This window comes from Pelophylax lessonae (genome assembly GCF_965119305.1).
Source record: "Pelophylax lessonae genome assembly, chromosome: 1".
NCBI lineage: Eukaryota > Metazoa > Chordata > Amphibia > Anura > Ranidae > Pelophylax > Pelophylax lessonae.
The window spans coordinates 362,551,040-362,568,223 of NC_138768.1; the positions used below are offsets into that span (position 1 = coordinate 362,551,040).

At 41.2% G+C, this 17,184-nt stretch overlaps 1 protein-coding gene across 4 annotated transcripts in view; it reads right to left on the reverse strand.

Moving 5' to 3' along the window:
• PCSK5 (proprotein convertase subtilisin/kexin type 5) overlaps positions 1-16,970 on the reverse strand; it is a 684,033-nt gene extending 667,063 nt beyond the window's left edge. For 3 of the 4 annotated variants that reach the window (XM_082244075.1, XM_082244078.1, XM_082244077.1), the window contains exon 1: positions 16,322-16,970. In XM_082244075.1, the coding sequence (XP_082100201.1) occupies positions 16,322-16,501 (180 nt within the window). In that variant the 5' untranslated portion in view covers positions 16,502-16,970. The remainder of the gene's footprint in view (positions 1-16,321) is intronic. The other variant, XM_082244076.1, reaches the window with a different exon arrangement.
• Between the last annotated feature and the right edge of the window lie 214 nt (positions 16,971-17,184).

The following is a 17,184-nucleotide window of genomic DNA, read 5'->3' on the forward strand; positions in this document are numbered from 1 at the left end:
CTGACCTTGCCCCAACAATCAGCACCATGGGATCTTCTAAGCAGTTGTCTAGAAAACTGAAACTGAAAATAGTTGACGCTCACAAAGCTGGAGAAGGCTATAAGAAGATAGCAAAGCGTTTTCAGATGTCAATATCCTCTGTTCGGAAAGTAATTAAGAAATGGCAGTCATCAGGAACAGTGGAAGTTAAAACAAGATCTGGAAGACCAAGAAAAATATAAGACAGAACAGCTCGCAGGATTGTGAGAAAAACAATTCAAACCCACGTTTGACTGCACGATCCCTCTGGCAGACACTGGAGTTGTGGTATACTATTCCACTATAAAGAGATACTTGTACAAATATGGTCTTCATGGAAGAGTCGTCAGAAGAAAACCTCTTCTACGTCCTCACCACAAAAATCAGCGTTTGAACTTTGGAAATGAACATATAGACAAGCCTGATGCATTTTGGAAACAAGTTCTGTGGACCGATGAGTTTAAAATTGAACTTTTTGGCCGGAATGAGCAAAGGTACGTTTGGAGAAGAAGGGACACAGAATTTAATGAAAAGAACCTCTGTCCAACTGTTAAGCATGGGGGTGGATCAATCATGCTTTTGGGTTGTATTGCAGCCAGTGGCACAGGGAACATCTCACGTGTAGAAGGAAAAATGGATTCAATAAAATTTCAGCAAATTTTGGATGGTAACTTGATGCCATCTGTGAAAATGCTGAAGTTAAAGAGAGGATGGCTTCTACAAATGGATAATGATCCTAAACACACCTCAAAATCCAAGGGGGATTACATCAAGAGGCGTAAACTGAAGGTTTTGCCATGGCCTTCACAATCTCCTGACCTCAACATAATTGAAAATCTATGGATAGACCCTAAAAGAGCAGTGCGTGACAGACAGCCCAGAAATCTCAAAGAACTGGAAGACTTTTGTAAGGAAGAATGGGCAAAGATACCTCAAACAAGAATTGAAAGACTCTTGGCTGGCTACAAAAAGCGTTTACAAGCTGTGATACTTGCCAAAGGGGGCAGTACAAGATATTTACTCTGCAGGGTGCCCAAACTTTTGCAGACGCAAGTGTAAATGATGTAAATAAAATCTTACTTTTGTTGATTATAAGAATGTCTAATCTGTAATTTGATGCCTTTTGGAGATTTTTCCATCTTTCCTTGGCTTCTTTATGCACATGAATACAAATTTTTACCTGGGGTGCCCAAACTTTCAATCCCACTGTATATCAGAATGTGAAAAATATAGTTTTTTTTTTTTTCAAAATTGTCGCTCTTTTTTTCAAAAGTTAAAAATGCACAGGTGATCAAATACCACCAAAGAAAGCTCTATTTGTGGGGGGAAAAAAAGGACGTAAATTTAATTTGTGTACAGCGTCGCATGACCGTGCAATTGCCCGTTAAAGTAACGCAGTGCGGAATTGCAAAATATGGCCTGGTCAGGAAGGGGGTAAAATCCTCCGGTCTTAAAGTGGATAAAAATATTGAGAATTTTTTTGTCAAAGACATGTAGCTAAATACATTTTGGCCTAAATATATGTCAAAAATGTAATATATTAGATATTTTTTAACAGTCAAAGTAGAAAATGTCAATTTTTCGCAAAATTTTCGCTCTTTTTTTATTAATATCGCAAAAAATAAAAAGTGCAGAGGTGGATCAAATACCACCAAAAGAAAGCTCTGTTTGTGGGAAAAAAAGGACGTAAATTTAGTTTGGGTACAGCATTGCATTATCAGTTAAAGTCGCGCAGTGCCAAGTTGAAAAAAGTGGCCTAGTCATTGAGCAGCAAAATCTTCCGGGGCTAAAGTGGTTAACTTGCACTAATCTAATGTTATGAACTGTACTGGTAGTTTGGATTCATATACTGCTTAGTGGAGTTTCTTCATAAAAGAACACTTCCTCTTAAATCTCAATACTTTTTAAATAAAAGTCTACAAACATTAGATGCAAACACCTTGTGCATTACCATAGACAAATTTATTTTGATACACAATACAAATGGATGATCACAGCCAGATAAATTCAATAGGCATAGATCACAAATGCTTCGGTTTGGAGGTCAGACCCCCTTCCTCAGAGCTAATCCAACCTACTCTCCAGTGGCCATTTAAGTAGTCACAAATGGTAAAGGTAGGTTGGATTAGTTCTGAGGAAGGAGGTCTGTCCCCCAATGCATCAGCCAACCATAGGTTTGGTCCTATGATGGGCCTCAGGATGGGGCGGGACCAGATGAAGCATTTGTGATCTATGCTTATTGAATTTATCTGTCTGTGAGTATCCATGTCTTGTGTGTCAAAATTAATTTGTCTATGGTAATGCACAAGGTGCTTGCACCTTCCTGTGTGTTTGTTTTTTTAAACAATTTTACATATATTAATACAATCTTATAACTGTAAGCACCCCTGTCAGTGGTAAATGGCTTGCCTCAAACCTTTAACAGCTACTTTTGTTGTTGGGCTTAATACCACTTTCATTTGTAAAAGGCTCAGTGAATAATATGAGGAGGGTAACTGTACTGTGTATGCACATATCTTTTGGGTACATGTGCAGAGGTTCAAGCACTAGCTGCCATACAAGATTCCGAATGTTGGTGCTTGTAAGACAGGGGTTACATAGTTGGTAAGGTCAAAGAAAAGATAATAGTCCATATATTTCAACCTGTGATCCAGTTCAACCTGGGTTGATTAAAGCCCCTTTCACACTTGTGCTACTTAAAAGTCGTGTGATTTTGCCGCAATTTTGACTGGACTTGAAGTAATGCCTGTGTAATCTTGAGGTCTATGGACCTCAAAACGTATCAAAGTGGGATTCAAGTAGTGCAGGGACTACTTTGAAGTCGTTGAGACTTGATGTTGCACAGATATGAACGGTACTCATTGGAAATCATGGAGTATGACTTGTCATGCGTCTTTGCAGTTTCAAATCACAGGACAATTTGCACAAGTGTGAAAGGGGCCTTACTAAAATTGGAGAGTGCAAAATCTGGAGCAGCTCTGCATAGAAACTAATCGGCTTCCAGGATTTAATGTCAAAGCTTAATTGAACAAACTGAAATTATAAACTGATTGGCTACCATGCACAGCTGCACCAGATCTTGCACTCTCCATTTTAAGTAAATCAACTCCACTGACTCCTACGATTAGTGAGTATACACTATTTTCCTATCACTAAATACAGTACATGCCATTTAGCTTGGCACATGTGTACCTATTGTGTTTCATTTATGGAAATACCAGGTTTACTTGAAGTGAATTAGGTTTAAAAAGGTATCATTGTACCAGGCCGTAAATCATTTTTTGTTCTTGGGGGGGGGGGGGGGTGGGTTCAGCAGCAGGTACTTAGTAAATGTCTTTTTAAATAAAACAAATTGCGCCAAATTCAAAAAAGCTGGAAAAGGGAAAAATTGTGTTGCTCATAGTAAGCAATAACATTTGTAATTCTATTTTCTCAGATCCTCTTGAAAATTGAGCCTGATTTCAGTTTGCCTTCTTCCAGTTCTTATGAACATTGCCCAGTTTGGTTGGCTATTGTCCAGTCTGTGTTTTCCACCACCCTCACCAAAACACAGTGGACTGTGGTCTCAGCCATTGGAATGCCCACCACAAGGTGGTGCACTGTAATGCCAATCTTACTGGGTGGGTGCAAAGGGGCACCATCTTGTGGAAGGCAAACCTCACTGATATTTTGTTAACCTGGCATACCAGGCAAGAGAAGAAGTGGTACTGTGCAGAGTTCATACATACAGAACATACCTCACAACTTCCGAGCTTGAGAATGAGGGAAATGATGGGGAGGTAGTGACCTGCGGTAGCTGCTGCAAAAAAAGTAGGTGTGGCAAAACATTAGAGTGGGAGGGTCTTAAGGAACATGGTTAAACAAAACCTGGGCTTCCTTGTACCTATAAAATATTTTGAGGCTGAGGCCTCCATAATTGCTGTTGTGTTAGCCTGTCAGGCCCTGACTTTTCACATGTAGCAATTTGGGATCGTGGGCAGAATCGCCGTAATTCTGCCCGCAATTCCAAATCACACTGCAATGCTGGCAAAATGCAGCAAATGTGTTTGTGTTCCATTAATTTTTAGTGGCACCAAAACACAGTGTGGTTTTCAATGCTTGTTGTGCGATAAATCACTCAACAATCACAGTAAAAAGACACCACATTTTGGTGCCAGTAAAAATGAATGAAACACAAACACCTTCTGCGTTTTGCTAGCATTGCAGTAGAATCAGGGCACGGGGGCGGGTAGAATTATGGCGATATTCTGCCCACGATCCCAACTCCCTACATGTGCCTAAAAGGCTAACACAATAGTAATTATGGAAGACTCATTCCAGCGCCTCAATCACCAACTTTGCCAGCAGTTGCACAATCTCAGATACCTAGTAGAATGACAGGAAGAAATTCTGCAGCACTGCAGTTTTAAGCTAGCCTGACTGAGGAGGACACAAGGAAAGAGGGACACACCTGGTGACTCAGAGTGGACTGGGTCAACAGAGCAGCAGCCAGCAGCACTTCAGAACATCATCCACATCCATGTCCTTGTGGCAGGCTGGCGGCTAACAGCACCCTCGTGGGTCCAGCTCCTCACCAAAGTGGCAGCCAAAGGTGGGAAGCAGGACTGCAAGGAAGGGAAGCCAATGAAAATAGAGAGGACCGGTGGGCGGGAAGGTGCAAGCCACTCCCACTCTGCTCAGTGCTGCATCCTGTCCTGTAGGCTGCGTCTGGACAAGTCAAGAAGACATGATGTCATATAATGGAGCCTGGAGGCACCGAGGTGCAGAGGCAGGGCAGCGAGAGACAGGGCCCTCTTTAAAATTGATTGGACCCTTGGCAAACATTTTCAAAATCAGTTTACTGCGGCAGATCAGACAGCGATTGTGATTGGTTGCCAGAAATTACAGCACACATTACAGCTCACTGATTAGTTGCTAGAGGTTACAGCACTTCCTTTCTGCTTGCTGATTGGTTGCCAGAGGTTACAGTACAAGTTACGGCTCACTGATTAATTGCTAGAGGTTACAGCACATATTTCTGCTTGCTTATTAGTTGCTAGAGGTTACTGCACATTATTACTTCTCACTAATTGGTTGCTAGAGAATACAGCAGTGTAACAAAAGACCAGCCCTCCTGGGATACAGTTAAAAAACAAATTATGTTAAGCATGCCGCAAAGAGTACAGTAGTGGGAATGATACAATTGCGTATAAGAATAGCCTAAGCCTCCGTTCACACTGAGCAACTTGTCATGCGATTTGACAGGTCAAATCGCATGACAACTCGCACCCTATTGCCGGCAAAAGCCATGTTTTGCAATTCAGGTGCGACTTGCATAGACATCTGTACATGAAGCCACACAGATGTCTTCCAAGTCCCACCTGAAGTCGCATTCACATGCGGCTTTGAAATCATGCGATCAATACGAATGGGGATAATTAAACAGAACCACCCCTTGACCACCTACCTCTACATGAGCATAGCAGCTGCATTGTTGAATACACATTGCTGCAACCTGACATGTCAAGTTTCACAGGCAGCGTCGCCGTTAAACATGCACATTGATGTCACAGTCGTCGCAGCCACAAGCCAAATGCACAGATAATCAGAGACTACGGATGGATTACAGGAGATAACCAGAGACTGCGAACAGATTACAGGAGATGACCAGAGAGATAACTGGAGACTGCGGACAGATTACAGGAGATAACCAGAGACTGCGGATGGATTACAGGAGATAACCAGAGACTGCGGATGGACTACAGGAGATAACCAGAGACTGCAGAGTGACTACAGGAGATAACCAGAGACTGCGGATGGAACACAGGAGATAACTAGAGACTTAGGATGGATTACAGGAGATAACCAGAGACTGCGGATGGACTACAGGAGATAACCAGAGACTGCAGAGTGACTACAGGAGATAACCAGAGACTGGGGATGGACTACAGGAGATAACCAGAGACTGTGGATGGACTACAGGAGATAACCAGAGACTGTAGGCTGACTACAGGAGATAACCATAGACTGCGGACAGACTACAGGAGATAACCAGAGACTGCGGACAGACAACAGGAAATAACCAGAGATTGCGGATGCAACATACTACAGGAGATGATCAAGCAGCCATTTTAAAAAGTATACTTTTAAGCAATGCACAGCTATACAGAAGGTAGGCTCTGTGAAATGTGTGACACAGCAGTGCCTATTTACAGAGCCTAGTGAATACATGTCACAGAATTTGAGGATGTAAATGTGTAGGGAAATTCACAAAGCAAGTTAACAACTTCAAGTTTGTTCAGATTAACCACTTGCCGACAAGCCGCCGTAAATTTACTGCGGCAGGTCCGCTGTGTTATACGAAATAAAGTACATGTACGTCACTTCGTGTAGCAGTTAGTGTAGGTGTGCCGATTGGCTAGAGGGGGAGCCAATCAACAGGTCATCATGGCCGCCGGGCACTTGTGATCGCTCCCCATAGAGACAGAACAGCGGTTTGCCGATGTAAACACGGCAGACCACTGTTCTGTCAGTGAGGAACACAGGGATCCTGTATACCTCCTATTTAGGAACACAAGTCTCTGTGTTTATCCACTGAGCCCATCCCCAACACAGTTAGAAAGCACCCCCTAGGCACACATTTGACTCATTGACCGCCCCTGGTGTTAACCCCTTTCCTGCCAGTGTCATTAGTACAGTAACAGTGTATATTTTTAGCACTGATTTCTGTAGTAATGTCACTGGTCCCCCAAAAGTGTCAACAATGTCAGTTAGGTGTCCAATCTGTCCGCCGCAATATCGCAGTCCCGCTAAAAATCACTGCCGCCATTGCTATTAAAAAAATATAAAAATAAAAATTACATAAATCTTTCCCCTAGTTTATAGACGCGATAACCTTTGCACAAACCAATCAATATACACTTATTGGGATTTTTTATATTGGGAATGTTTTATAGCAGAAAGTAAAAAATATTGTCTTTTTCTTATTCAGAATTGTTGCTCTTTGTTTATTTAGAGCGCAAAAAATAAAACCGCAGGTGATCATATACCACCAAAAGAAAGCTCTATTTGTGGTAAAAAAAAAGGACATCAATTTTATTTGGGTACAGCTTTGCATGTCCATGAAATTTTTAGTTAAAGTAACACAGTGCCGTATCGCAAAAAATGGCCTGGTCTTTAAGGGGGTAAAACCTTCGGGTCCTTAAGTGGTTAATACTAGTAGGCTAGACATATTTGAAATACAACAAGGAAATGAATACATGATTTTCATTTTTGACCATAGATATACTTTAACCACTTTAGGACCGCGCGCGGTAATACTACTGCGGCAGTGCGGCACGATACCGCTCAGCCACGTAGTATTAACGTCATGCGCGATCGCGGCTCCAGAGCGCGCTCCCGCGCGCCGCGGGTCCCGATACCGATGGCATTCGGTAGGGAACCGATCAATCACCAGATACTGACCAATGATTTTTGGTCAGTGTCTGTAGATCGGTCCCCACCAATGGCAATCTGTCCCCTGTCTGTGTAATGTAAACACAGACAGGGGAAGTGATGTCACTGTCCCTCCTGAAGTCCTTTCGGTTCCAGGAGAGAGACAGAGACACACCAAAAACGTGAGTTTCCACCAACACTACACTGACACACCTCACATAGGCACATTTAACCCCTTCATCACCTCTGATCACCCCCTGATCACCCCCAAACCCCTCACAGTGAACACTATATACAGTGGTATACAGATATTTTACTGATCACTGTATAAGTGTCACTTGTGAGCGTAGTTTGCGCCTGCGTTAGGCCCAAATAGGGTTAGGGTACCCGCCACCTATCCCCTAATAAAGTTTTTACCCCTTGATCAGCCCCAGTTAACCCCTTCACTACCTATTACTCTGTGCACTAAATACAGTATATAGGTAAATACTGATCACTGTATTTAGTGTCACTAGTGACCCTAATTTGCGCTTGCGCTAAGCCCATATAGGGTTAGGGCACCCGCCACCTATTCCCTAATAAACTTTTAACCACTTGATCTTCCCCAGTTAACCCCTTCACTCCATATAAAACAGTGCACTAATATATACAGTATATCAGATAACTACTGATCACTGTATTTAGTGTCACTGGTGACCCTAATTTGCGCTTGCACTAGGCCCGAATAGGTTTAGGCCACCCGCCATCTATCCTCTATAAAGGTTTAACCCCTTGATCTCCCCCAGTTTAACCCCTTCACTTCCCTGTCACAGTGTTGGGTAGTGAGGAGTAAAATCAAAAATTTACGCCATTAGAAAACCTAAAGATGGAGATTGATTTTCGGGGTCCCGTACACAGCTAGGCTCCCAAAAAGTGTCACATATGTGGTATCCCTGTACTCAGGAGAAGCAGCAGAATATATTTTGGGGTGTAATTACACATATACCCATGGCATGTGTGAGAAATGTATCTTTTAGTGACAACTTTGTGTTAAAAAAAAAAAATAATTTTTTTATTCATTTTTCAAACACCTGTGACAAAAAAATTAAATATTCAATGAGCTCAACATGCCTCTCAGAACATTCCTTAGGATGTCTACTTTCCAAAAAGTGGTAATTTGGGGGGGTCTTGTACTGCCCTGCCATTTTAGCACTTCATGAATTGAGATAGGCATTCAGAAATTAAAGCTGCGTAAAATTTCAGTATTTACACCATAGTTTGTAGACGCTATAACTTTTGCGCAAACCAATAAAAATACGCTCATTGAATTTTTTTTTGTCAAAGACATGTAGCTAAATATATTTTGGCCAAAAAAAATGACATAAATTGAGTATATTGGATATTTTTTAAAAGACAAAGTTGAAAATGTCATTTTTTTGCAAAATTTTCGCTCTTTTTTTATTAATATCGCAAAAAATAAAAAGCGCAGAGGTGATCAAATACCACCAAAAGAAAGCTCTGTTTGTGGGAAAAAAATGACGTAAATTTCGTTTGGGTACCACATTGCATGACCGCACAATTGTCAGTTAAAGTCGCACAATGCCGAAGCACAAAAAGTGGTCTGGACGGAAGACAGAAAAATCCTCCGGTGGTAAAGTGGTTAAAGTACAAGTCTACTTACACTTAGTGGGCTCTGATGTCTTCCCTTATTCCTCTGACAAGTCTCACATTTACAGGTCTCTGCTTTGCTAAGATCTTCGCTGTGCAGCTTGATTAGCACTGCAAAGCCTCTGCAAGAAAAATGTCACTGCTGGGTCTTGCTCCTTCCTTGAATGTACACTGTGAGCTCCAGTCATTTCAATGGAAAATTTGTACTCTTATGCAGTCCTCCAGAGCAATGGTCCTCAACCTTGGTCCTCAGGGTCCACTAACAGGCCAGGTTTGCAAGATAACTGAAATACATCCCAGGTGATATAATTTGCTGCTCAGTAATTGCAGTACTCTAGTCTGCATCTCCCCAAGGTAATACTTAAAATCTGGCCTGTTAGTGGGCCCTGAGGAGTGAGGACCAAAGTTGAGGACCACTGCTCCAGAGGACAGACTTTCAATTAGATGACTGGAGATCATGAAGCATATGCATAGGTAGGATCTAACAGTGAAGATTTTCTAGGAGAGACGTACAGCACAAGCAGGTCATACAAACAGGATTTTAGATGAGTCTGGTCAGGTAAGTGTGCAATTTGTACGGGGTGAGGGGGAGCATCAGAGCCCACTAAACATAAGTCCATGAAAATTGTCCATTATGCGTCCCAACAATAATCAGGCCCTCAGCAGCCCATGTCAGGTTCACTTCAAAGCTAGTTGCCAAGATTTTCTTGAGATGATGAATTGATTAATCAATCCAACATTGCTTGCAATTCGAAAATTCACTGCAAGTTTGTTAAAAATAAATAAATAAATACTAACAACATTATTCAACTAGAGCATTCTTACCAAGCATAGATAACATGGCAATATATGATGGAAAATAAATGAGAACTAGTTGAATACATTAAATAGATAAGATTTAGTTATCAAACATACCACTGCAGACATGCCAATATACACATACTGGTGCGATCCCTTAATTATGATATACTCTATAGTTAAACAAAAACTCCAGGCTACCTTCAAAAAGAACAGCTTGTACACATCGGGCAATAACAGAAGACTGTGAGGTTGTAACGTGCGTGCAGCTTAGTGGTGTAATGACCTTCCCAAAGCTTAGGTCATGTGATGCAGCGCAGTCCTTCAAAATGTTATACACTGAAAAAGTATCCACTATGTGGGAGTGTATTGCAAATAGGCAGACATCTACTGCTTTTAAAGTCACTGCATCGGACTATTACTGAACTATCTGCCCTAGCAGTCCTTGCATTTAATGGATTATGTGAACTTATATGGACCTCCATTAATCAGTAGACCTGAACAGGCCTCCACCTGTGGGCAGAAAAAAAAATGAACAGCATGGACAGGGGTGCCTTTGCGCAGCTAGTCAATGGGAAGAAATTTGGGCCACAATAATAACATAGCACAGTCATAAGTGATAATAGTGCAGTTGAAGCAAAAACAAAATGCGGTAGGCCACATCCTCCATCACTAAAGAGATCCTGTTTTTTTTCCCATTAAGTGCAAAGTGATACGTTTTGTTTCAAACCCAACACTCTATGCAGTTTCACAGCAATCCTCACGTCTTTACTGCCAGCAAAATACCAAGTGTTTGCTTGCAAATGTGCAAAGAAGGGTGCAGTTATGTCACCTCCTCCACCATGTGACAGCGTTAAGGCCTAGCAATTGGAATAGAAAAGTATCAGGGCCTTCTATTATGAAACTTGCACTTTTGATTGCTAGATTTTGCATTATGTTTAATTTAAAGATTCCAATGCCTTTCTTTTTCAACTCAAGAAAAATTATTTTCATAAAAGGTTCATCTATTTCCTGCATATAGGAGGTGCACATAAGGTGGATAATAACATAGAAACAACCCAACTAAAAAAATGTTGAATGTTTTCTATCTGTATATCCTACTTTAGTTTCACAGAATGATCAGTGTCAGCTTAAAGTGGTATAAAAGGTTCAGCTTTTTAAAAAAAAAAACAAACATGTCATACTTACCGATCCTCTTCTTCTCGGGTCCTCCACCAGCGCTCTTCCTCCTTCACCAGTGCCCCCAACAACAAGCCGCTTTCTATGGGGGCACCTGAGCGTCCATAAAATCCATTGAGCTGCATCTTGGCCCCGCCCTCTTCTCATTGGCTCACTGGCTGTGATTGACAACCTTTACAACCATTTTTAAGTCACTCTCTTTTCCATAGGGAGAGGGAATGCTAAACATTTCTCAAGCACATCTCAGGGAATTGGGGCTAGCAGCTGTGTTGGGTATTGGGGCTTTATGATTATTCAAAGTCACCTACCAGATCTCCTCATCTATGGCCACCTCAGACCTAATGTGACTGACTAATTGCTTTTGTATAGACATTTTACTAGTTTACCCTTTGTGATTCAATAACTCAAAGGCTATGTAACAATTATAGAAAATCTTTTTTGGCACCAGGAAATCATCTGACTAGTATATCCAAAATGAGACATAACACTTAGGGTCCAAAAGCACTGACTTAAAAATTGTGTTCTGCCTGTAGAAGCAGCTCAATGTCATCCTATGTGTCCATGCACATTAGGACAATTACAAGTATATTTTAAGTTCAGTGTTCAGAAGCAGAAAAAAACCCTTCTGGTTTGCATTTTTGATTTCAGCTTTCTGGCAAAATAAAAACGCTAAGTGAGTTATATATGAGTGTTTTTTTTTTCTGCCAAGGGAACTTATGTTTAAGCCCAGTGTGCATGGAGCCTTAGAGTGAGATTTATCAAGCAAATAGGCAACATAATTAAATGAAACCTCTGGTTCTCTCTGTGTGTGGCAGTTTTTTTTGTATACTTGTGGCCCCTGCAATCCTGGGCAGCCAACTGAGACACATTTGGACAGGTCTGTGACAAAATTAATACTGGAAATGAGACAAACTTTCATTCTAAACAGATGAGAAATTAAGAAAAGGTCAGGGACAGGTTTTATCTATCACAGCACTACTTTAAAGCAGCAGAGCAAGGAATTTATGAATGAAACTGGAATAGTAAATTTGTCTTGTAATCTGTTTCACTGCTCCTGTTTAGTATTGCTTTCCTAGGCAACGGGATTGATGAGTGCTTCTACAACAAGCACAGTAATGCTTCTATTACCCATATTTTTTTACTTTTAGTATATGTGTGTATATGATATTTTATTTCTATTTCAGACAATACAATTGATGTAAGTAAAACTAACCTACACATATCGGACCTACAAAACCTGCCTGAGGTGGCTCACTTTGTTTGTATTTGGGTCCTTTCACATGGGTGTCATCAGTTCAGTCACATTTTTTGCTAAGAAAAAAAATGATGAATACTGATTCAGGTCACATTAGTCTTTACCAGTTTGTGTTGACCAATCTGTCTTCAGTTCAGATCAATTTACATCCGTTTATGTCCACAAAATTGGAAAAGGATGCAAACCTCAGTTTTTTCTGCGGACATAAAGTGACTTAGAAGATGCAAGCGGGGTGAAAGCGTACATACATTTGTTTACTTCTCCTCACTCCGAAGGCACACATTGTGGTTTAGTCTAAAAAAAATGACAGCTGGATCCAGACTGAACGGCCGTGTGAAAGGACCCTAGGATTATTACTAGTAAATCACCAATGTGTGTTTCACATTCACATTTTTAGGGTCAAAAGATGACAACGCTAAAAGCTGAACATTGATCATAGTGACTGCTTTAATCACAAGGCATTTGATTGCACTAATTATTTATTTAAACACAAAAACAACTACAACAACAGCTGCAACAGCCCAACTGCATGCTATTTAGCATGTACAGCTGTAGTTCAGGAACGCATTCTGGTAGTTGGTTGTTCCTGGAATATGAGCTGGAATTTGGATATGCTAAAGTTTTTATCCATTAGTGAACATGGGCCTCCCAGACTGCACAGGATCTTGTGGCTGAGTCTTATAACAATATGGCACACAGAGCAGAGACACACAGGCTGATTGAGGTTATAATGAGGGATGCAACATGACTGGAATGCTGGAGGGAAGTTCTTGCTTCATAGAACACTTACATCATTAGTGGAACAAAAGGTGCTCTGGGGTTTGTATTGATTATTAAAAACATATTTCACTGAGATTTGTAAGTGAGTTTTCAGTTATGTCCCAGAATCTCAGACAAAAAGAAAGATTTCCTTATAAACACAATCAACTTTTATACACATGTGTCAACAGAGCAGCAGGGATGACACAGACACAATGTCCTGTAGGTGGACTTCATAAAGCTTTCCAAATGTATTGGAAGCATTTAGATGCAACTCAGCACAAACATATGTAAATGAAGATGGTTTCTATGTGATGGACCTTAGCAAGATACCGAAAAGTCTGGCTTTACCGCATATCACCACTGAGTATATCAAAGGTAGTTCCTAGAGTCTTTTTTACATTTGGGTAAGTATAGTAAAAAATACTCAGGATCCGAAAATGATTACTTTTAATCCCCTGCTGGAAAAAGTTATTTCCTTTTTTTAGAAAAGTAAATGGCATTCCATTGTAATTCACTTGATAAAACATAAATGGCAACTGATACTCAAAATAACAGAAACACAACAAGTATGAACTGCAATAATAAATCTATGTGGAGTATTCACTGGATCTACCTTCTTTCCCTCAATCTCTCTTTATATGAACAATGTATATGTATGTATATACAGTATCTGCTATGGGGGAGATTTACTAAAGCTGGTGCATGCAGAATCTGGTGCAGCTCTGCTTAGTAACCAATCAGATTCTAGGTTTGCTGTTACAGCCCATTCAGACTAGCGCGACACGACTTTGGGGGGCGACCTGTTAAGTCGCGTGCACCGCTGTGCACCGCGACTTTGGCGCAACTTGCAGAGACTTCACATAATGGAAGTCTATGCAAGTCGCCTCCAGGTCGCCCCAAAGTAGTACAGGACCCTTTTTTTAAGTCGGAGCGACTTGTGTCACTCCTATTAGAACGGGTCCTGTGCTAATCAATGGACCGCGACCGAGCGCGACTCGTCAGGCTGACAAGTGGCGCTAATGTGAATGGGCTCTTAAAGTTAAATTCTGCTTTAACTCGTATACAGGGATGTTGGCAAATTCCAGGGTAACCACCCTATCCGAATTCTGGTTCTTAAAGTTAAATTGAACAAGCGAAAGTTAGAAACTGATTGGTTACTATGCAGAGTTGGACCAAATCCTGTGTGCACCAGTTCTAGTGAATCTACCCCTGTGTGTATATATAATGTTTGGTAGCAATCCCCATGAAAAAGTATCTAAACACACAGCAATTACCTTGGTAATAAATTGTCTTTCAGTGGATGCAGTAATGTACAATCCTTGCTGGCAAAGCTATGCTGAATATTTATTTGCACTGTTCAAGTACAGAGCAGTGTCAGACCTGCAGCCGATATGCAGTTTTCTGCAATACTGTTAGAAATTCAAAATAAGCTGCCAAATCACTGATTTTCCACTGCTGATTACTCACTGATGGAAGCAGGAACTAAATGGTATAGTGATTTTGGTTGGCTATACAGTTTTGTATTTTCGTGGAAGAGTTTAAGGTGTCGTGCATATTAACTATTTGTTTTCCTGAACACTGTGTACTACACTCTCACCCTTCCCCCCTTCGGTGGTACAACAGGCTGTTAGGATTTGCATTTATCACAGAGGTATCAAAGTCCACACTGAATTCTCTCACTGCATGTACTGAGGCTAAGTAAATTTGCAGATGAGGTCTGGGTTCACTAAGGGATTCTCTTATTTACTGGATGCTTTTTTACAGCACATATTTCTGAGCAGTTTATAGATCACCAAGTGTGAATGAGTCTGGCTTTCAAGTGTTTACAATGAATAATCCCTAATTAGTTCAGTGTGAAGTGTGTAAGGGCTGGCTGTTGCCTGTGTTGCATTCATAAAACATGGAACCCCGCCACAAGTTTTAGAGGAGGAGGAGGAGGATGCCTGGGAGCATCGGGGTAGTGTCACCACCTGCAGCTTATCACAAGACAGAGGCTCAAATCCATTATACCAGCTTTCTATGTCTGCTGCTCCGATCCAAGTCCACAAGGTTTACTGTCACATTAGAGCCATTCAGTCAAAGAATGCACCTCTGGAGGCAGAATGTGTGGTCACTCATCAATATATTGTATGAATGCATTCTTAACTGAAATGCCTAAACAAGAAGACTGCATTTAAATAGATCTGGTATTTAAGATTGATCAAAATAGATCTGGTGTTTTAAACAAGGACCCGATGATACATAGTTGATCACATATGTGGGATGAGGGTAAATCATTGATATAAAATAATGAAAATTCCTCTTGTGACAGGTTTTGTTACCCAAAATACTTGGAAGAGACATCAAAGAGTTGCTCAACCAGACTTTTTAACATCATAGAATAATGTAACCCTTAAGTTAATAAATTTAATACACTGTTAAATGAAAATACAAGCACACAGAGAGGTGTATCTGAGGCAATGCTGGTATACAATCACCAACAGCTAAACATTTATCAGGGATATGATCTATTATAACCCGAGAGGGAGCCCATTTCTCCTGGTAACAACTGGCTTCTTGACAATATGTACTGTATAATACATGATCTACTGTATGCTGTTCCAGGATAGGTGACAAGAAGTCCTCTTAATCACAATTACCTTTTCCTTCAGGGACACAAAAGTAGCTTGTGTGGACATTAGTGTATTACTATGCCAGCTTGGTGCTCCCCAACTGTGCTGGAACTACAAGTCCCAGAACAATTTACAGGAATGCTGGGACTCTTGTGCAACATCAGCTACAAGTACAAACTGCAACATTATGAACAAGCAAAGATAATTGTTCCTGGGTCATGTTTATAGCTGCTCTCTCTGGTAAACGATTCATTTCTCAATAGAAACTCATCGGCTTATCTATAACCTGTGGATTTTGCAGCTAACTTGTGTGACATCTATGCTTAAGTTCATAGTACAAACTCTGATTAAGTCTTGGCACTACATACACATAAATACATGTAATTAATGTATCAGGATACCCACTAAGAAAACTCTCCACATTATTTAATACATACAGCTAAGCATAATGAATCTGATTTTCTAAGTATGTGTGTTGTGTGCTGCATGTGGACATCACAAAGACAGAAAGGTATTTAGTGGAAAGGTGAAAAGTTACAAAAAACATGCTACAAAATGGACTATGACCCTGAATAGCGAAGCAGAGCATTACACATGAAAATAAAGCACTCTAACCCCTGGTTGGGGAGTCATTTACCGGTCCCATGTTGATGTATCCGTATTTGCTAGCTATCCTGTCGGCTTCTTGGGCATCCCCTGATATCCTCACAGCCCAGTGGTTGGTGTATGTGCGAGCCCAGCATGTAGGTATAGGGATTCCCAGCAGCGCAGTCAGGAGGAAGAACACAGACCAGGCAAACAGCAACTTAAAAGCCATGATATGCCCTGCTGTCCCCTAAAAGATAGTCCCCTGCTCCTCAAAGCGGGGGCTCCAAGCTCAGACAGGTGAAGATACACGCCAGAACTGTTTAAATCCAAAATGAGACAAGCATTTACTAAGAAAGTTCCCAGTTGCTGAATAAGGCACTTGTATAACCCTCTGCTTGTGATCTCACTTAGGGATTACCCTGCACTTTGACTCTAGTGTCTCCTGCTGCCAAGTGTTAATCTGGATGTCCTCTTTCTGCAGATCCTCCTCTTCAGTCCTGGGTCTTGTTTTGGGATACACTATGCCAGGGTTAGAGTGCTGACAATTCACAATCCTCACACGGTCTTTTTACTTCCCTGTATCTTCCTCTTAGTCTCTCTTAGTATATGAATGTGGAGTGGGAGTGAAAAAAGCAGATCTCTCTTTCTCCCTCTCCCTCTCTGCATAAATGACTGCCCCCCTTCAGCTCTCCTCCCGTCCGAAAACCAACAGTACCCAGATGTAATAGAAAGGCGGAGGCTGCAAGCTTATTGTCCCTCCTACTCCTTCTAATATCCTATCCCCTCCTCCTGCTACTCACACACACAGTGCAGACAGATGCCCTCACCTATCTAGCAGCTCAATGTTAGGTACAAGAAGAGACTGTGTGGGTGGCAACCTCAGAGGCTAAGGGTACCATCAACAACACAAAC